General features: G+C 51.8%; 1 protein-coding gene across 1 annotated transcript in view; it reads right to left on the bottom strand.

Annotated features, from left to right (window-relative positions):
• LOC144949659 (rhophilin-2-like) overlaps positions 1-26,288 on the bottom strand; it is a 67,362-nt gene that overhangs the window by 19,895 nt on the left and 21,179 nt on the right. The window contains exons 3-8 of the mRNA XM_078879646.1: positions 23,618-23,746; positions 7,611-7,686; positions 4,544-4,621; positions 3,872-3,996; positions 1,892-2,058; positions 1,139-1,326 (exon numbers count right to left, since the gene is read on the bottom strand). Of these exons, the coding sequence (XP_078735772.1) occupies positions 1,139-1,326; positions 1,892-2,058; positions 3,872-3,996; positions 4,544-4,621; positions 7,611-7,686; positions 23,618-23,746 (763 nt within the window). The remainder of the gene's footprint in view (positions 1-1,138; positions 1,327-1,891; positions 2,059-3,871; positions 3,997-4,543; positions 4,622-7,610; positions 7,687-23,617; positions 23,747-26,288) is intronic.

Below are 26,288 nucleotides of genomic sequence, written 5' to 3'. Positions count from 1 at the left end.
GGGCGCAGAGTGGCGAGATTTTAACTACCTCGCCTGGTATGGAGGAGGTCGTGGTTTCAATTTCAACTCTGACAATGTCTGTATATTTGGAGTTTGCATGCCTCCTCGTGATCGTGTGGATTTTTCCCCCGGCCCCCAGTTTTTCTTCTACATTTTAGAAGCAACGTGCGTTTATAGTATTTGGCTGCCTAAAATTCCCACGTGATAAGCCACTTCATTGAGCGATCATCTGTGGCCAGGTCGCTTCTGTATAGCTCAGTGGGCCCTACCTGGTAAAATATAAATAGTTTTTATTTTAGTAGTACAGTTTTACACGTTGCACCGGGTACTCATCACTTGAGGCTGAGGTGACCCAGGGGAGGCCCAGGCCCGGTTCGGATAACCGTCACCACCAAAAAGTTGGCCATGAGCGGGAATGGAACTCGGGTTACCGATTTGGTAGTGCAGCGCACTAACCACCGCACTGATTTTGCGCATTCAGGCGGTGCTCACATCCAGTTTACGGTCCGGCGGAGAAGGTGATGGCAATTCCACATTGTTATGGCAAGAGCCATAACGTCCTCACAAAGTGGTAACCGTTTTATCGACCTCGGAGGGATAATGAGCCAAATCGACCCCCCGCATCCACGATTTGAACTCGACAGTGGTGACTCGGTGCCACTACGAACCACCCCGGCCAAGTCGACCTAGACGGGCGAGTGGACGACTCCGCGAACGGGCGAACCATGCAGCGGGTGACTAGGGGTGAACAGGCGAGCAGTCGGGTGAGCGAGCAAGCGAGTGCACAAGCGAACCAAGTCGCAAGAGTTCATACTCTTAGTTTTTTCGGTAAAGTCACGTAGGTAAAAAATATGAAATTAAAAATATTATTTTATTTTATTAATTTTAATTTCAATTTTTTACCTACGCGACTTTACCGAAAAAACTAAGAGTACGAATCCTTGCAGTCACGAAAGCTTCAAATCTAGAATCAAGTCGCAAGAGGGCAAACGAGCAAACACGCAAGTGGTTGAGCGAGCAGGCGAGCGAGCAAGGAAATGAATGAGCAAGCAAGCAAGTGGGCAAGCGAGCATCCGAGAAGTGGGCGAGCGGGCAAGGAAGCGGGCGAGCGAGCGGGAGAACGGGGCCCGGCGCCCACCTTGGCGGCCTCCTGCGCTGCCGTGAGGAGCGAGTGGAAGTCGTTGTGGAGGCCCGCGTGGCACAAGCGCTCGAAGACGCACTCCTGCGCCTGGCTCGCACACACGCGCACCAGCAGCGCGAGGCACGCGGGCGACAGGTCCGCCGTCTGCGGGTGCGGCAGCGCCTCCGCCAGGTAACTCAGCACACCTGGGGGGGGGGGGGCGGCAGGGGTTAGGGTCGGTGGAGGGTAAATTCTATTCTATTTTGTATTCATAAAGCGACTTTCACCAAGGCGCTTAACAAGGCTTGCAGACTAAAGTCGAAAATGGCAAGTCGAGCGATGGCGATCGGGTAGTGACTAGGGCGGAGGTTGCGAGGTGGAGGCATCAGGGGCGTTGGGTGGTGCCGGTAGGGGTAGCGGTAGAGGAAAGGCGAGGAAGAGAAAGAGAGATAGGACGACCTGAGGGCAGTGCGAAAAGAGGAAAGCGAGGGGGAGGGGGGGGAGAGTGGGATGTGGAGAGGGAGGTTTGTTCCGCTGTAAGGGGGCAAGCAGCGAGAAGGAGTGAAAGCGGGACTGGCCACAGGGTGGAAGAGGGTCAGCGAGAAGACAGGCCGCTTGTGACTGGAGTGGGCATGATGGGGCATGTAAGGAAATCCAAGAAGAAGGGATGGGAGAGAGGGGAGGTAGATTTGTACGTGAACAGGTGGGCTGGTGGGCAGGTCTGTGAATCAGTGGGTGGGTATGCGAGTATGCGACTAAGTAGGAGAGTACCGGCGGCGCGCTGGAAGGCGGCGATGGCGCTGTCGATGCCGGCGAGCGTGGTGCGGTCGCAGCGCGCGGCGATCTGCGTGTAGAGGGCTCCCACGTTGAGCAGCACGCTCGCTCGCTCAAACCCAGCCTCCCGGTCCTCGCACGGCAGCCCCGACAGAGAGTCGCACCTGCAGAGCCACGGCGGCGATTACGACGACGATGACCGCAATGACTACGATTATGACAACTACGATAACGACAGTGGCGACGATGATGAAGACAATGATGATGATGACGACGATGATGACTACCACGGCGACGATCGCAATGACTACGGTTAGGACGACTACGATAACGACGGTGGCGACGATGATGAAGACAATGATGATGATGACGACGATGATGACTACCACGGCGACGATGATTACGACGACTATGATCGGAACATTGGCGACGATGATGACCATGACGGGGACGATGATGATGACGACTACTATGGTGATGACGACAACGATGACTGCAATGACTACGACAACTACGATGACGACAGTGGCAACTGTGACGACAACGATCACAGGAAGTGGTCCAGCAGCTCAGGGGTACGGACATGGGGCCGGGTTGTAGCGGTACAACCGTGAACAAGTCGGGTTTCTCGAGAGGAGAGAGTTGATGGTCTTAGGCCGGTCACCAGTGACTCATACAGAGACCCACAGACTTACGTAGACCCATCGACTTACACAGAGATCCATAGACTTGCATAAAACCCCACGTACTTACACAGAGGCCCATGAACTTATACAGAGACAGACTTACACAGCAACCCAAAGACTTACATAGAAACCCACAGACATACACATAAACCCATAGAATTACACAGAGACCTAAAAAACTCGCATAGAGACCCACATCCTTACATAGAGACCCATTGGCTAACATACAAATCTACAGACTCGCATAGAATGACTTGTGATTAAACCAGATTCTCAAGCATAGAGAGTTGATCACCAGTGACTTGTGCAGACGTGCAGACTTAAACAGAGTTGGCTATTCCACATTCCTCGGACGGGGCCAGGATATCCACCGAGAGATGACTATGCACGTACCGGCAAAGGTGAACCAACCACGAGGTGTTTGCCGGTGTTCACTTCTGGACAGTTTTATCCCGATCGCGATATCGGCGATCAATCGTCACGTGTTCAGACGACAACCCGCGGAAGCGAATATCACCTCTGACATCCCCTTCTTCAAGTGACCTCTGGTCCACACACACGCGCAGCGGAGGGCAGCACTGTCCCACCCGCTCTGCCATGCGAGAGCAATGCTCGTCACGAGTCAAACCGATGTCTTCATTCTCAGGGAGCTGGAATTTCACCAAATCAAGCGCAGAACCAAATTCAATGCGAATGTATATTTTTTAGCGTTTAGGAATTTATAACCGGGCTGAGACGATCAACTCACCGCACTTGAGAGACCCGGTTTAACATAACCATAGGTTGTGGCTGAAACCCGGATTAAAACCCAGGATTCAACGGTTCTGGCTCTTGCCCTCTGACCTCCGAGCCACGGGGGCCATCTCCCGTCAAGTTTGTTTATAAATGCGTGGGGCACAGCCCCATCACCACCACCACCGCCGCCGCCGCCAGGGTTGCTTTAATGTAAACAGCAGTGAGATAACCTTCCCCAAGATTCCTGGGAAGAGCTTGGGTGAGAGAAAAAATGAGAGAGAGAGGGGAGAGCCTCGAACGCCTCTCTCGTGCTCCCGCAAAATGATAAATTGCGCAGAATTCTTTCCGCAACGCAGTGGACCCAAGAATCTAAACGCCCCCCCTGCCACCCACATTTCCACGAAGCCCCACAACCCAGCTGCCCACGCAAGACATCCGGTGAGCAACGGCAAAATGGGAGGACTGCCGCCACCGCCGGCACCGCCACGCACTGGTGATAACCGCGCCACTGGACGCAACGGCCCATAGGTGGGCGAGCGGACAGGCGAGCGCTCACCAGGTGAAGCGAATCTTCGTCCTGCGATACGGAGGGAAGAAGCGCGCCTCGGCCGCCGCCAGCTGCGAGCAGTACTCCATGAGCAGGCCCAGGCCGGCCTCGTCCCGCGTCGGAGTGCGCGCAGCCTACGGCGGGGAGGCGGGGGTGCCACGGAAACATTGCCGGGGGTCAGGGGGGGTGGTCACTCAATAACAGGGCCGGGGGGGAAGGGGGGGGGGGCAGCTGGTTCTAGTAGCAAGCAAGGTGGCGAGTCGGCACGGTAGACGTGTCCGGGGAAAATGGCCGCCCCACCACGCATACAGCGACACTCTCAAAACTCCACACGGATGGATTGAATGCGTTGGGTGCAGTTCCATCTACTGGAGAGCAACGTCCGTGGAAGAAACGGCCAAACGCCCCGATTTGCCATTTTTACGTGGCTGGAGTGTGCTACGGGAGCGAGGTGCCGCGTAAAGAGATGTGGGCGCTACGGACGGTGTGTACGATTCTAGATTTGAAGCTTTCGTGACTGCAAGGATTCATATTCTTAGGTTTTTTCGTTAAAGTCACGTAGGTAAAAAATTAAAATTAATAAATTTTAATTTTTTACCTACAGCTGTGACTGTTCCACCTGAAGACTGAGGCTTGTGGTGTGTATGATGCCCGCGCATGTGATGTGACGCCACGTCGCACCTGTCTCAGCGCCATGAATTCCTTTATTTCGGGCAGGTACTTGGACCCGTCCTCTCCGTAGTGCTCGCATATGAATTCCTGCAGAGCGAGAAACGCAGCGAGCGAAGCATTGCAGCATTCAGACTCTGTCTTCTCGAAAGACTTGTTCTCCACCTGAGGACGGCTGCCTGCGTTGTGGCCGAAACGTCGTGAGAATTATTTTATAATGTTTTATTTTTTTTATTTAATTATTTCCATTCTACGTGACTTTACCGGAAGAACCAAGAAGACATTGCAGCGCGATCACGCAAGAGCCACCCCCCACCCCCCCCCCCCGCCGCTGAAGGTCCTCCGCCGCGTACGTTACGAGCGTTCCAACGCCGCTGCGATTCCCAACGCCGCTCGCTGCCACGACGCTCCGCAGATGTCCGCGGGTCACCACCGCGCGCCAACAAAAATTAATTTTTGCCAAAGGATGCTGCGGCTCCGAATCGTGTCAATCGTAGCATCGACAAATGGTCGACTTCTCACCAGCCGGGTCGCTGGGTTCGGACCCCGGGTTGGGAACCCATGTTGGGATGGCGGGTTTGGTCTGTGGGCAGTGTTGGGTCAGTGGGCAGTGTTGAGTCTATGGTGCAGTGTTGAGTCTATGGTGCAGTGTTGAGTCTGTGGGCAGTGTTGAGTCTGTGGGCAGTGTTGAGTCTGTGGGCAGTGTTGAGTCTGTGGGCAGTGTTGAGTCTGTGGGCAGTGTTGAGTCTGTGGGCAGTGTTGAGTCTGTGGGCAGTGTTGAGTCTGTGGGCAGTGTTGAGTCTGTGGGCAGTGTTGAGTATGTGGGCAGTGTTGAGTCTGTGGGCAGTGTTGAGTCTGTGGGCAGTGTTGAGTCTGTGGGCAGTGTTGAGTCTGTGGGCAGTGTTGAGTCTGTGGGCAGTGTTGAGTCTATGGTGCAGTGTTGAGTCTGTGGGCAGTGTTGAGTCTGTGGGCAGTGTTGAGTCTGTGGGCAGTGTTGAGTCTGTGGGCAGTGTTGAGTCTGTGGGCAGTGTTGAGTCTGTGGGCAGTGTTGAGTATGTGGGCAGTGTTGAGTCTGTGGGCAGTGTTGAGTCTGTGGGCAGTGTTGAGTCTGTGGGCAGTGTTGAGTCTGTGGGCAGTGTTGAGTCTGTGGGCAGTGTTGAGTCTGTGGGCAGTGTTGAGTCTGTGGGCAGTGTTGAGTCTGTGGGCAGTGTTGAGTCTGTGGGCAGTGTTGAGTCTGTGGGCAGTGTTGAGTCTGTGGGCAGTGTTGAGTCTGTGGTGCAGTGTTGAGTCTGTGGTGCAGTGTTGAGTCTGTGGTGCAGTGTTGAGTCTGTGGGCAGTGTTGAGTCTATGGTGCAGTGTTGAGTCTGTGGGCAGTGTTGAGTCTGTGGGCAGTGTTGAGTCTGTGGGCAGTGTTGAGTCTGTGGGCAGTGTTGAGTCTGTGGGCAGTGTTGAGTCTGTGGGCAGTGTTGAGTCTGTGGGCAGTGTTGAGTCTGTGGGCAGTGTTGAGTCTGTGGGCAGTGTTGAGTCTGTGGGCAGTTGAGTCTGTGGGCAGTGTTGAGTCTGTGGGCAGTGTTGAGTCTGTGGGCAGTGTTGAGTCTGTGGGCAGTGTTGAGTCTGTGGGCAGTGTTGAGTCTGTGGGCAGTGTTGAGTCTGTGGGCAGTGTTGAGTCTGTGGGCAGTGTTGAGTCTGTGGGCAGTGTTGAGTCTGTGGGCAGTGTTGAGTCTGTGGGCAGTGTTGAGTCTGTGGGCAGTGTTGAGTCTGTGGGCAGTGTTGAGTCTGTGGGCAGTGTTGAGTCTGTGGGCAGTGTTGAGTCTGTGGGCAGTGTTGAGTCTATGGTGCAGTGTTGAGTCTGTGGGCAGTGTTGAGTCTGTGGGCAGTGTTGAGTCTGTGGGCAGTGTTGAGTCTGTGGGCAGTGTTGAGTCTGTGGGCAGTGTTGAGTCTGTGGGCGATGGAGAAGAGGTGAAGCTTTAAGGGAAGAATGGTTAAGGAGGGGAGGGGGGGCTGCTTCATGGTGACTTCTGTACTTTTTACTTAATTAGATTTGTGTTCCTGCGATACGTTTTAGAACTCCCACGTGACAACGCAGTCATTGTTTTTGCTCCGAAATGTATTTGCTGAATTGCTGTGCTTTGTTTTCAATTTTGGTTTGCTCTCATTGTTCTGCCGATATCCCCCCCACCGCTTCCCCCCAAAGGTCAAATCTTGCAAATGAGACGAGAGATGTGCGGTGTCCGTCGCTTTCTCACCTGGCTCAACTAAATCCACCCACGGGGGAAAAAAACGGATGACACGACTCAACTTAAATTTAAAATATTTTGCACATTTCAAACAAAGTTGCTGCAGAAGCCTGCCCCCCCCCCCTCCCGGATGAGCAAAACAAAAACTTGGCAGCTTTCTATTTCCCAGAAGCGGTTTAAAGCCAAACGCCATAAAGGGCTGCGACGTGTAATGTCCACATTCCGCGGGGGCGTACACCCGAAGATTTTGAAACCCGTAAAAGTTTATTGACGGCTTTGTTTTTAAACAAAAGCGCGAGCAAATGCCGTGCTGCATTACGATGAAGATGTTAGCTACCTCACCTGGTACGCAGGAGGTCGTGGGTTCGATCCAGACCCTGACGATGCCTGTATATTTGGAGTTTGCTTGTGTCTCTCCCCGCGGTCGTGTGGTTATTTCTCCTGGTCCTCTGGTTTTCCCCTCCACATTTAGAATCAAATAGTTTATAGTAGCTTTAAAATAGTTTTTTTTATCGTTTATGATTGGGAGCAGGTTAGGTTACACAATCCACGAGCAAAGCGAGCAGTCGCGTGAGCCCCTCATCTCCCATGTACAGCCCTGCAGAGGCCAGTGGTTGAAATTCCACATTCCTATTGCAGGGGGCAAGTCTATCCATAGGGCAACCATACTCATGACTTCCCCCGCAAAGGGGCGTTCAGTTTCTCGTCCCTGGAGGGATGATGATGACGATGATGGGCTGAGTTGACCCCCACCCCACCCCCAACCAGGATTTGAACTCTCAACCTTCCGAGCGCAAGCCGCTGATGGTGACTGCGACTGTAACGTGAAGCCGGCGGCGTACCTGTATTTCAGTCGTGAAGTCGATTTCCTCCGTCTCCTTGAGACCCAGCGGGATCATGGGAATGGCCACGGTGGTGCTGCGAAGACACACGCGTGCACGCACAGGGAGACAACCGCAGAGGTCATCAGCGGGCAACGGGCACGTAGAGGGGAACCCTTTCCCTCGCTTCGAGCAACAGGCCAAGCCTCAAAGGGCGATTTGTACGATTTCCCATCAGCCTTGAGACCCCTAAAATTGGTACTTTAATGGTATCTAGCAGAGGAAATACATTGAGTGTTTTCTGTTAACAGGGTGCCGTGGTGCCAAGATGTTAAATTCCTCGCCTGGTAATGCAGGATGTCGTGGGTTCAATCCCAACCCTGACACCTGCTGTGTATTTGGTGTTGGCAGGTTCTCTCCCCATGGTCGCATGGATTTTTATCCAAGTTCTCCGGTTTTTCTAGTCCACATTTAGTCTTTTTTGGCTGCTTTAAATTTCCGCACAATGATGAGCCACTTCGTCGAGCTGTCATTTGTGGCCAGATCGCTTCTGAAAAAAAAATCTATACAGCTCAGTGGGCCTTACCTGGTAAAATAAAAAAATTGCTTAGTTTAGTAATGCGAGGCACCCCAACGTCGAATGCTTGTTTCGGACGCGACGTTTGTCCTATACAGAGGCCGGTGATACAGAACACCGCGACCCCACGACCGGCACCTCAACGCCGCTCCTTTTGGGAGGCAGAAAGTCAGAGGCGACGGATCCCCGCTCGGCAGAATCGACGCCAAACAAACGCCACGCGAGAAACAACGGGGGTGGCTCATCCGGCGGCGTAAAAACCTCCGGCACGTTCACCGAACACCGAAAGCAAAGCAGGCAAGTACGATTAAAATATAGCTATGTAAATCACGCATTATATGCCAATCTCCCCCCCCCCTACCACCTAGAAGTGTGACTATATCTTTGTGTCTGACCCATAGGTACAACTAACTGACAGCCACCAATTGCTTGTTATGCTTTTTTAAACTGTATAGGAATTGTTTATTTTTATGTGGCATGATGTAATGGCGCTTTGGGTGGCAGATTTCTGCCAGAACGGTGCCCCACGTCTACCGAAACAAATAAATAAATAACCTTGAATTACACCACCCCGACGACCAAAAGATAGAGATCCCCCATATAGCCTTTAACAGACTGTTGGGGCAAGTGCTGTTAGCGAGCAGCACCTATGAAGGCCGGCACGGCACACGAAGGGGGTGTGTAGCAAGCATCATGCCACACACGCACAAGGAGGTGGTGGGGATTACAGTTTGTGATTGTAATACCGACTGCTACCTGGAACGCAACGTAGAATTAAATCACAGACTTTGGAGAACCCTGAAAAAATAAACGTGGAAATCGTTTCAAGCAAGGGCCATTTCATCTTTGGTGACGCGGCTCGCTCGCTCTCGGAGAGGGCGAGGGAGGACGACTCGGAGAGAAGGGACGACTCGGAGAGAAGGGACGACTCGGAGAGAAAGGACGACTCGGAGGGGCCAGGGGGAGGAACCACAGACGAGTGGGGAGGAAGCAGCAGCCGTGCGGTGAGAAGCCGGCGTCAATTTCCCCCGCCAACCCCTCCCCCAAGCTCTGCCGTCCTCTATATACATACAAGAAGGTGAAATCAGAGCACGGGGAGAAAACCCGCCGCGTGCAAGGGGGAAACGCTCTATCCCATACCGACGGAATAGTCGCAAGTCCACGTTTGTGCTTCGCCGCCTTCACCTGGCGAGCCAGGGTATACACGGCTCCTCCTCCTCGTCTTCGCAACACGGCATTCGTGCTGTGATCCTCCAACCCCCGCTGCTGCTGCTGCTGCTGCTGCTGCTGCCGCCTCCACAGCCTGGCTAGATTTGAAAACTAAAAACTAAGTTTTTTTTTTATTTTACTAGGTAAGGTTTACGCACCTTACCTGGCGACAAATGAAAGCTCAATAATGTGGCTTATCATCACGTGGAAATGTAAAGCAGGCAAATCGTCTAGACGCGTGTTGTGGGTTCTAAATGTGCAGGGGAAAAAAACCGGAGGACCTGGAGAAAAATCCACGCCACCATAGGGAGAGAGAGACATGCAAACTTCAAATATACAGCAGCAGGCGTCAAGGATCGGGATCGAACCCATGCACTCCTGGATCACCAGGCGAGGTTGTTAACATCTCCTAGCCACCGTGCCGATGCCACGTGGTTCAGCGTGACCGCAACCGCCGGGCTATTTACCGCATTTCACCACCACTTATTCGACAGTCGTTATGTTTGTTAAAACAAAAATATAATAATCCACACAAGTGGAAGTGGGAGGGACTCTGGCAGTGGCGGAGATGTAACTGCATTCGCCGCGGTCAGCTGCTCGCGACGGCGGCGAGTTCCACTTGTGGAGTGGAGGAGATTGTGGTGGAGGGAGAGGATAGCAAGTTGAGTTTGGGTGGGGAGGTAACGGACCGGCTTAGCGCTGCAGCCCCCCACAGCCCCCAAGTGCTTCACCAAATTGCCTTCCCCCCCCCATCCCGTCACCGGCTCACCCTCCACTCTCGCTGCCGTTGCGAAGCAATTGCGCAGATCGGAATTCAATCTCCGTCATGCGCCTAATGCGCTTCCACTCTCGCTCGCTCTCATTCAACCCTTCGTTTGTATTTATTTTCTTCTGTGTAGGCCGCTCCGCGATATCCGGGCGTGGTACGCGCGCCGCTTGCTTGCTTGCCTGCTGCCCTATTGAGGCGATGTCTCCCCGCGTTCACAACGGAAGCCTTTCTTTGGAAAGAATGTTTTTCTCTCGCTCTGTCGGTTTCTTTTTTTTTGGCACAACACAAAGAACCTCCACAGGACTTGGGCTTGTGGAGCCGTGCCAATGGGGGACGCCCGGACGCTGCCTCTTCAAACACTTTGAACTCTCTCTAACTCTCTCTCTCCCTCTCTCTCTAACCTCGCTCGCTAGCTGTCTCTCACCTGGGTTTTTAAGTGCAGGGGAGTACGTACGTGTGTGTGTGCGTGTGCGCATGCCTGGCCATGGTGTGCGCGTGTGGGTGGGTGTGCTTGGCAGGTGCTCGGTCACAGCACTTGCACCCAAAAGTCTGCACAGAGAGGATCATTGTCTTTGTGCACTTCGATCGTGGGGGGGGGGGGGGGGGGGAGCGAGTGGTGGCGCAGCGGTTAGCGCGCTGGGCTTCGAACGAGCCCGGCGATCCAAATTCCATCCCCTTCTCACGGCCACCAACAGCAGTGATGATCATCTGCACCTGTTCCGGGCACCCCCGCCCTTCCCTAGGTCGATTCTGCTTCAAAAACGAATACCTGGTGCGGTGTGTTAGAAAATAAACATTAGCACTGGGCAATCTCTGGGCCTTGCATTCCGTGACACACCTAGATTGGAAGAAAACTTCTAAACTAAAAAAACTATACCATGGGACCTCCCTTGCCAGTATCAAAATATAAGAATAGGTTTCACCCTTTCTGGCAATTAAACAGTTGTGTTAAGATGTTAAAACACCAAACTGAAGCCTTTTTGCGAGGAATCATGTCTGCATGAATCACATATACTAGTGGTGAACATGCAAACACAAAAACATGCTCCGACATCTTAACACAACTGTTTTTTTTTGCCAGAAAGGGTAAAACCTATTCTTATAAAAAAAATGTTTTACCAGGTAAAGCCCACCGAGCAATTGTGGCCTGCTGGAGGAATCCGATAATCTACAAAGCCCTTTCTTTTTTCGATTTAAAGCTTTCGTGACTGCAGGGATTCATCTTCTTGGTTCTTTCGGTAAAGTCACGTAGAAGGGAAATAATAAAATAATATAAATAAAACATAATAGACAGCGTCTTTCCGACAGACCTGTTCTTCACCTGAGGACGGCTGCTTGCGTTGTGGCCGAAACGTCGTGAGAATTGTATTTTGTTATGTTTTATTTTTTATTATTTTATTATTTCCCTTCTACGTGACTTTATCGAAAGAACCAAGAAGATGAATCCCTGCAGTCACGATAGCTTTAAATCGAGAGACACAACGCTCGGCTATTTTGTCATTTGTCTTGATAATAGACAACTATTTTATTTTATTTTACCAGGTAAGGAAGGCCCACCGAGCTATGCAGCTCTTTCTCAGAAGGGACCTGGCCATCACAAATGATATCTCAATGAAGTGGCTTATCACGTGGAAATGTACAGCAGCCCAATACTCTGTAAGCACACGTTGGATTCTAAATGTGGAGGGAGAAACCGGAGGACCCTGCGGGAAAATCCACGCTACCACGGCGAATGAGAGACAGACACGCAAACTCCAAATATAGAGGTTTTTTGGGTTAGATCACGTAAATATAAATGTGTCATTAAACCCGCCACCACCCGACACAGCCAACTAGTGAGGTTCGTCACGCAAACAGAACTTGCCGATTCGTTACTAGTACAGCACACCGGTGTGCGGGAGAGTAAACCCACAACATTCAATAATCACAACAGACGTCAGGGTCTGGATCGAACCGACGACCTCCTGCATACCAGGCGAGGTAATTAACACCCTCGCCGAGTGATGTGTAAAGGAATCCGGTTCGGTTCGGATCTTCAAGTCCTTCCGCCCCAAGACATTTCTCTTTCAGAAGGCGAGCCACTTCTTGGCCAATCCCACGCCCCCCCCCACCCCCATTGTTTTGATGCCAGGAGCCTGGGGACTATCACCAGCCGGAATTACAAAAGGCGGCCGCCCACGCACCACCCTATCTTGTGCGCCGCGCCGGCATTCACAGGTGCGTGGGTAGGTGTCGTGCGACGTTGGTGTGCGCGAGTGTGCGTGCGTGTGTGTGTGTGTGTGGAACCCGGCGACCCGAGTTCGCGGCCAACGCCGGTGACGATGAATCTGAACCGATTTAAATTTCGATTTAAAGCTTTCGTGACTGCAGGGATTCATCTTCTTGGTTCTTTCGGTAAAGTCACGCAAGAATGGAAATAATAAAATAAAACATAATAAAAATAATTCTCACGACGTTTCGGCCACAACGCAAGCAGCCGTCCTCAGGTGAAGAACAGGTCTGTCGACTTCAGACTCTATCTTATCGACAGACCTGTTCTTCACCTGAGGACAGCTGCTTGCGTTGTGGCCGAAACGTCGTGATAATTATTATTTTATTATGTTTTATTTTTATTATTTTATTATTTCCATTCTACGTGACTTTACCGAAAGAACCAAGAACATAATCTGAACCGGTCCTGGGCCTCCCCTAGGTCGACTCGGCCTCAACATCGCCACTCGAGAGACAAAGGCGGCCCCAGGCGCGGGGTGCTGGGCACCCACCCACCAGTGTGCCGCAGTTGGCCTTCCGCAGGTGCTGCTCGCCAACAGCACTTGCCCCAACAGGTCCGTTAAGGCTACACGGGGGGTCGTGCCTTTGTCTTTTTTGTGCTTGGATTGGGGTGACGCTTGGCAAAATAAACGCAAAGGTCAAATGCCGCTCCCTTCGTCGGCCGTTGTATTAACACCCTGGCCCCGCGCGGTTTCACGTCGAGAAACAGAAGGGACTTGGGAAGTCGTTGAGTGGGGGGGTGGGGAGGGAGAAGATGCATAGATGATGTTAAGACGAAATGTATCTCTGGATGGCTGCTACCGCCGACAATGTAAGTAGAACTTATTTCGAAACCGTACGTAGCCAACCGTGCTAATTGGAGGTGCCGGGGGAAGGTCAACAAACTATACACAAAAAGCAGTTCTAAAGAAATGAGTTTCCAATCTAGATCATTTAAAAGTGCATAACTCCAGTGGCTTCCGAATATCGGAAGCAAGAGCGTTCCAGACGGCCGCAGAAGCGCACCTGAAAGTGTGCGACGCAGTGACCGTCTTTGTTCGACGGTGAGCAAGCCGCTGCAAGGATGACCGGAGTTTGCGCGATGGTTTATGCGCCTTGATGAGATCAGCGAGTTTCGATTTAAAGCTTTAGTGACTGCAGGGATTCATCTTCCTGGTTCTTTCGGTAAAGTCACGTAGAAGGGAAATAATAAAATAATAAAAATAAAACTTAATTAAATAATTCTCACGACGTTTCGGCCACAACGCAAGCAGCCGTCCTCAGGTGAAGAACAGGTCTGTCGGAAAGACGCTGTCTATTATGAATTCATTGAAATCATTCAGACGCTGTCTTTCCGACAGACCTGTTCTTCACCTGAGGACGGCTGCTTGCGTTGTGGCCGAAACGTCGTGAGAATTATTTCATTATGTTTTATTTTGATTATTTTATTATTTCCCTTCTACGTGACTTTACCGAAAGAACCAGGAAGAGATCAGCGAGGTAATGTGGTTCATGTGTGGCAAGCGCTTTGTGCGTTGACGAGCGCGACCTCGTAACGTTTTCGTTTGGCAAACGGAAGCCATCACAGCTCGACGAGTACTGGATGGACACAGTCATTATTTTCTAGATTTGAAGCTTTCGTGACTGCAATGATTCATACTTAGGTTTTTTCGGTAAAGTCACGTAGGTAAAAAATAAAAATAAAATAATAAATCACGACGTTTCGGAGGCAACACAAGTCTCCGTCATCAGGTGGGACCGTCACAGCTAAAATTTATTGTATCAAGCGATTACTTTTATTAATTTTATTATTTTTTACCCACGTGACTTTACCGAAAAAACCAAAGAGTATACAGTCATTATAATAATTATTATACTTCGATCAAAAAAAATGAATGTATGCCTCGAGTGTTTTTTTCTGGCTGGCTGCTGCCTGGACTCATCTCCACCACCACAACAGTAACCCCACTGTGAGTGGCCGCTGCGGGCCATCGCCACCGAATCTAGCTGGGTAGCTGGCTACACAGGATACTGCGCGTGACAAACATATATATTGCATTGAAACGGCGGAAGACGAAATCATAATATTAGATGGCAACACCGTAGAGGTGGGAGTAACGAATACACAACACTGACCACATGGCACATTTAAAAAAAAAAAAAATCGCTCAAACTTTTCAATTGTCCTCCGATTAATGAAATTCTATCATTATCGCGAGTATTTTTTGGGGGGATCCGACAAACGAGATCTGGCACACATGAGCGTGAGCATCGGTGAGGGCGAGCGGTGATGCTAATCCGTTTACAGCCCTGCAGAGACAGTGGTGGAAATTCCACATTCCTCTGGCGGGGCCGATGTCTCTGGGGTCGTAACGTGGCGAGCCCATCATCAGGGGACCGCTTTGTCCAGAGGACAACAGCCGTTGACTTGAGCCCACAAAGTGGTACTCATATTGATCGACCCCGGAGGGGATGATTGGACCCTGTTGTGGTGGGATGGACGGGGGGTGGTAAATTGTGGGTTCTCCGCTTGCAAGACGTCCTTTCCCCCCCCCCCCCCCCGTATCGTCCATTCGTATTGTTTGCCGACGCAACTCTCGCCCATCCGCCCCGACTGGACATCCGAGAGAGAGAGAAATAAACGAAGAGTTTCATAGCTCATCGGATTCTTCCAGGATAAACAAAGATTCCGATTGTCTAGCAGCGGAGGCCGGCGAGCAACACAAGTGAGACATTACTGGGCTCTGCCTCTTATCCGTTACCCTTGTACATATAGACACACACACAGTATATATATACACACACACACAGTATACACAGTATATATAAGCTGCTTCAAACATGTTTTTAAACACTTATATAGAGTGACTATCGTTTTTAATGGAAAAATAACGGATGATAATACACTGTAACATGATAACAAATGTAATGTTCATAGCTTCGAAAAGTCAAAGAGTCTCCACTTGTTCGCCACCATTGTCAATGCTTGGCCTGGAATCGTCCCCAGGTGGTGGTCTCCAGAACCCAGGCAGGCGGCACATTTCTTGTGGCATTGTCGCCAGTTTCTCAGAAGTGTTTGCAGTTTTTTGAAGCGCCCTGTGTGTATATACACAGCAGGTACGTGCGGTCAGAGGAGGTAGGGGAGGCAGAGCCTCACCTGTCATACTCCAATTAAAATAGCGGTTGCGAAAAGTAAAAAAAAAATAATCAAATTAAATAAATAATGAAGATTTTTCCACTGATCTGTGGTATAAATGTCATTTCTGTACTATTTCAATCATTTTTATCGTCAAAAATCGCCAAATTCGCAGAGCTCCGCTGCAAATACAGGAAGAGTCGAGAGGTGAGGCAGCAACGAGCTCAGCCTCCCCTCTGATTGCGCAACACCTCAGTAACTGGATGGAGCGCGGGCAATAAGCGCGTGCCTGTTACTATCTCAGTATGCCACCAATGTAATGTTTGTAGACCCATTCATTTCATGTCCTCGCCTTCCATACTCCAGGTAACTTATTTCACGTATGTGTATAAAGATATTTAGGCTCGCTGGTCTCGTCATGAAACTGCAATGAAAAAGCACCAGAGGAGGCAGCTATCACATCTGTCTCACTGAGGGGGACGTGTCTAACACGCCCACCTCCGTGAGACCACGCCCCCTCAGTGAGGCCACGCCCCCCTCAGTGAGGACACGCCCCCCCAGTGAGGACACGCCCCCCCCCCAGTGAGGACACGCCCCCTCAGTGAGGACACGCCCCCTCAGTGAGGACACGCCCCCTCAGTGAGGACACGCCCCCTCAGTGAGGACACGCCCCCCTCAGTGTGTGAATCTGGCTCTGACACAAGCCAGTGCCTCCCCAGCCATTGACCTCAGCACACGTCACTGATACACAGTATATGTGTACATATATATAAATTCCGGTTTGAAGCGAATGCCGGGCGTGGATGGATTGGGGGAGGCCCTACCAGCTTGTTTTTCCCCCAAAGCCATTCTTGTTTGCCTTAAGGAGAAACATTAACCGGGGTGTTGCGTTTTTTGGTTTTTACCAGTGGGTACACGGCGAGCCCCGTAAACCGAGCGTCGCACATTCACCGATTTGTTTTGTTGCCGAACAGAACCATGGCACACCCGTGTCAAGTCGCTTCGGTTTGGTTCGGTTCATTTGGGCGCCACGGTGGCTAGGAGACGTTAACTACCTCGCCTGGTGTGCAGGAGGCCGTGGGTTCGATCCAGACCCCGACGCCTGCTGTGTGTTTGGAGTTTGCGTCTCTCTCTCCCCGTGGTCGCGTGGACTTTTTCTCCAGGTCCTCCGGTTTTTCCCTCCAACATTTAGAAACGTGCGTTTAGAGCATTTGGCCGCTATAAATGTTCACGTGATCAGCCACTTCGTGGAGCTGTCATTTGTGATGGCGAGGTCGCTTCTGAAAAAGAGCTACGTCGCTCAGTGGAGCCTTACCTGGTAAAAATTATTTTTGTTTTTCATTTTGGTAAATTTGAGTAACGAATCCCCCATTTTCGATGTTTACCTGGTTACACTATAGATCGGTGTAATCAGAGGAGGTTTTACCCTTTCTGGCAATAAAACAGCTGCTAAGATGTTCAAATATTGGAAGAAGGTGTCAAGTCTGCATTAACAACACGTAATTGTGGCAAAATATGCAAACAACGTTCTCTGATAATATATGCCATTGTCTTTGAAACTGATTGGCCTACATCAGAGACGGCCTTGCCTCAAGTGTCAGACCAGAGAACACCAAAAGGCCAACAGCACAAAGACGATGCAAGTATCTGAGCATTTACAGCTCGGGGTCATGTGGTTATAGGCAAAACCTATTCTAATTGTTCATTATTTTTCATACTCCAAAAAATGCCCCATAGATATGGTGTAACCAGGTTAGCGCACCTCCGATTAGCGCACCTCCGATTAGCGCAGTTGGCCACGTACGGCGTGAAAGAGGTTCAACATACTTATGTACAAACCCGGTTAACTACAGCAAAAAAAAAAAAACCCAAAACCGTGATTTCAACCAATCCAACAACAACTGCGCGAATGGCAAAGTACGTCCTTCGTCAACACGGTGCCACTGGCACAGAGAGCGCAATGCGACCGAGAGAGAACGCATCTCATGGACGCAAAGTATCGGGGGTCCAATATTAAATCACATCAGCCACATCGGTGACCTCGGCGAATGCTTTGTGCCGTCACACGGCGGTCTCGGGGTGGCGGCAGTAGCCATCATCGCGCTCGGGGATTTTCGTTCCAACTCGCAGTTCACCGTCGACCAACGTTCAAGTTCGAAATAATAAAAACTGAGACACTTTTGCAGACGAATATATATTTTTTGCAACAAATTCATTTGAACCAAAACTTTTTTTTTTTTACAACGGCCAACGTGAAAATTTCGGCGCAGATTGGATCGGCCGCACTCATCGGCTCCGCCGTGCTGACAATCCCTAACCGAGGAAAAAAACGATACCGGCACGACGCTGCTCTCGGGGTCACGGTAATGCCGCAAATAACCGGCCAGTCGGCCGGCCGGCCAGCCAGTCGGCCAGTCGGCCAGTCGGCCAGTCATTCAGTCAGGTCGGTCAACCAGTCAGGTCAGCCGGCCTGTCAGTTGGCCGGTCGGTCAGTCGTCCGTAATCCCAGCTGAGACTTGACCCAAGGAGTCCGGGGTTTGTTGACTCTGCGGTTGGCTGTGGAATCCCACTAAGGGCTTTGTGGACATTTCGATGGTCATGTAATTCCGACCCAGTGCCCCCCCCCCCCAATCCCCCTTGCCTTCGATAATCGGGCCACCACCGGGTTCATAGTGCAAGCGTGTCAACTACTGCGCCACCACTCCCCTGAAAATAATTCAGTTGTGGAATTTGTATGCCTCGTCTCAGTAATGTGTAAAAAAAATAAACAAAAACACAATTAGGTTAATTATCATATATGAGCAGTACACTAGCGGACTTGCAAGCGAGAGGTCGCCGGTTGGACTTCCATCTCCCGCCTGTGACTACACAAACAACAAAACGTTAAATCCCCATTCAATTGAAATGTTCTCACTTAATTTGGTTAAAAAGTTCAATGTCTGAGACTGCGAAAAACAAATGCTAGTTCGATGGAGATGGGAAAGAATACGATAAAAGTTGATGCGCGGTGTGAATAAAGAGCCCTCCACTGAGGCGGACTCAGAACTAGTTCTGTGACATCAACTTCCAGGGCTGTTCTCTGACACAAGATGCTGCACTGCTACCCGCAGAGATCAGAATGAAAAAATTAAGCCGTAAAAACAAAGTTTTTCACTCTAAATCCTTTATATGCGTGGCGGCTAGAGTCATCTCGTCCTCTGGCTTGAGATGGCTGCCACCTATGGGTCAGATGATTGTCTGCCAGCATTAAGCAATTGGTAATTAAATATTTTTAAAAAATTCCCTAAAGTGTAAAATTTAGGAAATTTTTTTTCACGAAAATTAATTGTCACGCACGAGTCTGTGTGGAAAATGTCAGCTCGATTGGATCACGAGAAGTGGGTTAAAAAACGACCGAAAGATTTGCACGGTCGTAAGCAGGCAAGCAAACTTAATATAAAGGATTTAAAAATATACCCCGTCTCGTGCCCTACCAATTGCACAAATTACGTAACATCACCAGCGCTGACAAAGGTAAAGCTCCCCCACATAGCCTTAACCGACTGCTGGAGCAAGTGCTGTTCAGCGAGCACCCATGAAGGCCAGCAGGGCACACAAGAAGGTAGGGGGCAGCCAGCACCATTCCCGGCCGCCTTTGTCTCCCCAGTGCTGATATTTAAACACGCCGGGTACTCATTTGAGGCCAAGTCAACCTTAGGGGAGGACCCATGACTGTACGGCCGACCACCGCGTCGCCGCTCCCCACACTCGCACGCTGAACAGCCGTACTTCACCACGCTGGTCAGTGCGGCTTGTCCAAGGGGGGAGGTCACCCAGGAGCGGTTCGGACGGTCGCACGCCACCCCGACACGTTAGCCGTGGCCTGGAATCGAACTCGGATGACACCAATTTTTTTTATTGCACCGCTGCGGTGGCGAAAATGTCACGATTATGTCAATACGGGGCTTACCAACAAAGGTGCCTCGCTTTAAGCAAATGTTATTCTTTCACAGAGGTTCAATAAAACCTTTACACGGTGAAAATACCGAGGTGTTTTTTTTTCCCTTCACCCTTTAAAATCACAACGGGGCCAACAAAGAACACTTGTGCCCTTCTCCATCTGACAGTGCGTCAAAAGACAAAGATACCCCGCATAGCCTTAACAGAATGTTTGGGCAAGTGTTGTTTACGAGTAGCACCTGTGAAGGCCGGCACGGCGCACGAGTGGAGTGGGTGGCCAGCACCACGCCCGGCCGCCTTTGTCTCCCCGGTGGTGATGTTTACTACGCACCGCACTAGGTACTCATTTGAGGCCGAGTCGACCTGCGGGAGGCCCAGGACCGGTTCATTACCTGCAGATGTCCTACCTTGGTTACAACTCGGGTCAGTTTAACACACGCAGTACTATTAGGCTTTTGCGACCAATATTATCCATAATAAATGTTTTTTTGGGTTAGAGCGCGTGGATATAAATGTGCCGTTAAACCCGCCACCACGCGACACAGCCGATCAGTAACGCGCGTCACGTAAACGAAACGTGCAAATTAGTTACTAGTTCAGCACACGCCGGTTTGTGCGTTGGAGACGAAACCCACGACAACTTTGACAATCCCGAGTATCGCGAGTACGACGAACCTCGTCAGGCGACGGCCAAAGTTGTGGCGAAACCTTCCCCCCCGACGAACGTCCCCCCCCCCCCCCCCGCTCGCTCCGAAAGCGCAGCGGGGAGGCTTTTGACGTTCAAAAAGCAGAGCTTGCGCTCCCCCGGACAGCTTTTTTGGGCCCGGCAAGTTTTGCCCGAGCTGGTGTTGTAACGGTTTTTGGACGTCCGCACATCCGACGTCGCGCCACGTTCCATTCGTCGGCGATCGGAAACCCAATGACAACAACAACCACATGACGACAACAACAACAACAACACCAACACCGCCAAGGAGGAGGAGGAATGTGTGGGGGATATCTCCTTCACAAATTGGAACGATGGGGGGGGGGGGGGGGAGCCCAACCACCCGTCCACCCCCACCGACGCTGAACGACTCAATCCGGATCGCAACGGGGAAACACACACACGCGGACTGTTAAACCGCTAAACGAGCGTCGCGTGTGCGCGCTCGCGGACGGGCGCTGCTGCTGCGTGGGCGTGTGCGCGCTACCGCCACAATCGGCGTTTAACAAGAGCGGTGGCCTTGACGCAAGCCCTGACCGACGACGGCACGCGCGCCCGTCACGGCGCCCATCGCCGCCACAGCAGCGGCTCGTACACTCCGCTACGCCACCTTTCACTTTGCCGTTGGAACAAAAGAAAAAAGAAAAAAGCAACGTGGGGGGGGGGGGGGGGGGGCCTACGATGGTTTGGTTAGTTCTTCGAGTCTTTCCACGGTAGCCGAGCGGAGGAGTCGGCTCGTTCCGCCAGAGCACAGAGCACGCGTGGTCGCATTGGGGCATAAGTGACACGTGCTCAACGGTTCGCACCTCCCCCATCATTCCAATTTATGAAGGAGATATCCCCACACCTTGCTCCTCCTCCTCCTCCTTCGCGGCATTTTTGTCGTTGTTGTCGTCAGGATGCGGTTGTTGTTGTCGTCTTCATTGTCGTCGGGGAACGGTTGTTGTTGTCGTCGTCGTCGAGACGCGGTTGTTGGGAGCGGCCCCCCACTGGCGGCATCGGGGCAGCAGAGACCAACGACGGCCGTTCCTTCGCCGGCTCCTCGGTACGGGGCTCTGGTTTTGGCACGCCGCCGTTTCCCCTCCCCCCCTCCGCCCCCTCCCCCTCCGCCCCCCCCCCGAAGCCCCCCCCCCGAAGCCCCCCCCCCGAAGCCCCCCCCCCGAAGCCCCCCCCCCGAAGCCCCCCCCCCCCCGAAGCCCCACTCGCGCGACTTGGTGGCATGGGGGGGGTGCAGTTTGTCTGATAAAACTAACTAACTTGATTTTACCAGGTAAGGCCCACTGAGCGATGCGAGCTCTTCATCAGAAGTGACCCGGACATCACAAAACAATAGCTCAACGTCATCGTGCGGAAATGTATTGCAGCCAAATGCACCGAACGCGTGGCGTTGTCGATTCCAAAACGTGGAGTGAAAAACCGGAGGACCCGGAGAAAAATCCACGCGACCACGGGGAGAGAGAGAGAGAGAGGGAGGGAGACACGCAAACTCCATATATACAGCAGGCATCGGGGTCGGGATCAAACCCACGACCTCCTGTATACCTGGTGAGGGAGTTAACATCTCGCGTTCACAAAGCGGGCATCTTGGTTTCAGACGGCAGGGTTGTTGGTGGGGATTTGAGGTTTGATATGAAGAGGGGCAACGATGCTCCTCATCCTACTCACCGCCAACAACAACTACGACGGTGACTCTGCATCTCTCTGGGCTGGCTTTGACCGTCAGGGTATCATCAGCAGAATTGTGGGGGGGGGGGGGGGTGTTGGGAAATACTTGCTGTGGTTGCGAACTATGCCGAGTCATCGTTTGTAAAAAGAAAGCACAACAATGTGGTCCACTCATAGCTGAGGAATCACAGGTATGAGCGAAACAACGACGAGGGACACGTCAACATGTTTTTTAAAAATTCCCCCTTCATGAAAATTACGCTGTTGTGTGTGCCTTTTTAAGGGGCTTCTGCCGTTTCATCACATGTTGTGTACGATGAAACGAAGTCTCCCGAACCTGATGAGGGGGCGAACGTCGCCTCTCTGTCGCGGCTCTGGTCGTCTGGATTTCACTGCCCCCATAGACTAAACGCCCGCAGACTCGCACAGAGACACGCAGACTCGCACAGAGACACGCAGACTCGCACAGAGATCCTCAGACTCGCAGAGAGACCTATAGACTCACACAGAGACCCTCAGACTCGCACAGAGACCTATAGACTCACACAGAGACCCGCAGACTCGCACAGAGACCTATAGACTCACACAGAGACCCGCAGACTCGCACAGAGACCTATAGACTCACACAGAGACCCGCAGACTCGCACAGAGACCTATAGACTCACACAGAGACCCTCAGACTCGCACAGAGACCTATAGACTCACACAGAGACCCGCAGACTCGCACAGAGACCTATAGACTCACACAGAGACCCGCAGACTCGCACAGAGACCTATAGACTCACACAGAGACCCTCAGACTCGCACAGAGACCTATAGACTCACACAGAGACCCGCAGACTCGCACAGAGACCCGCAGACTCACACAGAGACCCTCAGACTCGCACAGAGACCTATAGACTCACACAGAGACCCGCAGACTCGCACAGAGACCCATAGACTCACACAGAGACCCGCAGACTCACACAGAGACCTATAGACTCACACAGAGACCCGCAGACTCACACAGAGACCCTCAGACTCGCACAGAGACCTATAGACTCACACAGAGACCCGCAGACTCGCACAGAGACCTATAGACTCACACAGAGACCCTCAGACTCGCACAGAGACCTATAGACTCACACAGAGACCCTCAGACTCGCACAGAGACCTATAGACTCACACAGAGACCCGCAGACTCGCACAGAGACCATGTCACAGCTCCAGTTGTCTGGAATTAATTCCCTGATGGTCCTCTCTCACCGTTTGCTGTTGCAGACATACTTTAGAACGGATTTGTGTATAGTTTTGTCGTCCTTCCCCCCACACCTCTAATTAGCAGGATTTGCAACATACAGTGCAAAAGAAGCTCTACAAATATACATGCAGAGGCTCGCAGTTCGAATCCAGCCGGCCGCCCCGGTTAATACCGTGGCGAGTCATGGCCGTTAGTCGTTACTGCACGCCATCGGCTTCACGGTGGATGGTGAGTATCGCGAGGCACAGGCCCGGCCCGTGAGCAAATGAGCGTGTTAACGAGAGAGCGCAAGTGTGTGTGAGCGAGCGAGCAAGCAAGCTAGCACGTGATCGAGTGAGTGACAGCGTGACTGAGTGAGTGTGTGAGCCTGTGAGTGAGCGAGTGAGAGCGCGAGCGAGTGGGTAAGCGACAAGCGAGTGAGTGAGAGCGTGAGCGAGTGGGTGAGCGAGCGCGTTAGCACGTGAGCAAGTGAGCGAGCAAGTGAGCGAGCGAGTGACCGAGCGCGGCCGAGTGGCGTGAATTGCGGCCGGGCCGTACCTCTCTGGCTGGTAGACATCGACGGAGCCATTCACCTGGGAGAGCAACTCCCACAGCAGCTGGAGGTTCGAGTTCACGAAGCTCAGCTCCAGAAACACGGACTCGCGCACCTTCGTGTTGTTGGTTGCCCTGCCGCACACGGGGGACACGGAGAGATATCGATTGTCCGCTCGGGAGAAGGCCCACGATTCCAGAAGAGGTTTTTTTGTTTTTGTTTCCGTGACAAACCTTACTCATTGGCCGTGTCGGGTGGTGGCGGGATTAACGACACATTTACATTTACTCGATCTAACCCCGAAAAAAAACCTCTTGTGGATCATATTTGGTCGCGGAAGCCTCCTCCGTGTTAACCAAACGAATCCTGCACGTGCATTTCGGACACGTTGAACACGTGGGCAATTGCTACATTTTTTGTTATTGTTACAATGGCAACAACAGCATCACCCGTGGCCACACCACGGAGAGGAGAGTAGAGTCATGGATGGACTAATGAATGGACAAAGAGAAAGGAACGAGAGAGAGAGAGAGAGAGGGGAGGCCAGGATGGAAGATCCCTAAGGCCAGAGGGCAGAGGTCGCAACCGGGTACCCGATACCCGTACCCTACCCGATACCCGGCTACCCGTACCCGGCTGGGTACGGGTATGGGTAGCCCGTTTGAGACACTGGTGCGGCCGGGTATGATGATGAGATTAGGAGTCTGCTCACCATGGGAGGGGCCGCATAAAAGTCACAATTTTTTATGGGAGGCTTGAGCCGATTTAGATGGAGAGACTATTGCGCTTTACTACCCCGGAAAGTTCTGGGTGGCGAGCAAATATCTGAACGGTCCCAAGCACCTGCCTCCCCATCCCCCATACTGCACCACGCTGGTCAGTGAAGGAGTGGGCTCAGAAACCGGTTCGTCTATAATTCGCCGCCGATGTCAGCCGCACTTGGGAATTGAACTCGAGGTCACGGCAGAAGAATTCGCCGCCACTGCCCGAGCGACGTTGGCTATGCGCGCCTACCATCATCAGTGGCAGTAGCAGCAGTAGCAGCAGCATCGTCGTCATCACCACCACCACCAGCAGCAGCAACTATCACGTTTGTTGAGTGTCCGAGACAGTTGGCCAGGGTTCGGCGAGGGACACCACACCCACCAGTTTTGACCCTGGCAAACCGGAGCGCACCGGCGATGGATGCCCCGCGACTCGTTGGGCTCGCGCGCCATGGCGCAGGGTAAAAACCACTCGCCGCGCCGTCTCCGCAGAGAACGGGCAGCGGCGGGAGGCACGTGAGAGATGTTACTAAAACTATAAACTATTTTTCGATTTAAAGCTTTCGTGACTGCAGGGATTCATCTTATTGGTTCTTTCGGTAAAGTCACGTAGAATTGAAATAATAAAAATAAAACATAATAAAATAATTCTCACGACGTTTCGGCCACAACGCAAGCAGCCGTCATCAGGTGAAGAACAGGTCTGTCGAGAAGGTCTGTCGAGAAGACATAGTCATTCACACTCTGTCTTCTCGACAGACCTGTTCTTCACCTGAGGACGGCTGCTTGCGTTGTGGCCGAAACGTCGTGAGAATTATTTTATTATGTTTTATTTTTATTATTTTATTATTTCCATTCTATATAAACTATTTGTTTTATTACACCAGGTAAGGCCCGCCGAGCTGCGTAGCTCTTTTGACAGAAGCGACCCGGCCACAAATGACAGCTCAACGAATTGGCCCATCATCATCATCATCATCACGTGGACATTTAAAGTAGCATCCTAGTACTCAGAACGTGCGATGTCGATTCTAAAACGTGGAGGGTAAAACCGGAAGGGGAGAGAGAAAGATCACGCGCGCTCCAAATATACAGCCAGCAGGCGTCAGGGTTGGGATCTAAACCACGACCTCCTGCATACCAGGGCGAGGGAGTTAACATCTCGTCACCGTGGCTCCCTGAAAACAACGCCTGCTCAGCGGCAATAACCGATACCTATCCCGATCACACCGTCACTTGGCAGCGTGCCAAGAGGCACGGGGTGGGGGTCATCAGGGAGGGGGGGGGTCCGGCAGGGGGGAGCCACACCTAGCAGCAAGAAATAAGAATCTCCGTCCGACCGAGTTCACTGTCCTGCTGTTGGCAGGGAGACGGAACATCGGACAACGGACACACCGAGGGTCGCACCGCACGGCTCCGCAGGACGATTGGGAAGAGGGGGAAGGTGGTGGTTATCCCATCGGTTGGCAGATACAGGCAACCTACTTGCTGGACAGCCTTCTCGAAATCGTCTCAAATTTCCCCCGCAGGTTGACGATGTCTTCGCGCGCTCGGTGGCTCCATCTGTGCACGATCCGCCAACCCCGTTGCTTTGCTCGGCAAAATAAAACCGGGAAGTTATCGAGGTGGTCGGGGGGGGGGCTTCTCTCGTGTTTTTTTTTTAAGTGGCTGAATCGGCCGCCAGCATCGAATGCTCAGAAAATAGAAAAATTGTAGCATCGCTGAGATGGCGATGACAAGAGAGAGGACTTCATTCAACAGCAGATGGACCATGGCTTGCGATGATCACACGATAGTATCAAAAACGGTGACGAGGGGGACCGTGATGATGATATTGAACATGATGAAAATGATGACTATGATATTGATGAAGAAAATTATCACAATATTGAAAATGTGATAATGATGACTG

The sequence above is a fragment of the Lampetra fluviatilis genome, chromosome 54, assembly GCF_964198595.1.
Source record: "Lampetra fluviatilis chromosome 54, kcLamFluv1.1, whole genome shotgun sequence".
Taxonomy (NCBI): Eukaryota; Metazoa; Chordata; class Hyperoartia; order Petromyzontiformes; family Petromyzontidae; genus Lampetra; species Lampetra fluviatilis.
This window is presented reverse-complemented; position numbering and strand designations above follow the sequence as displayed.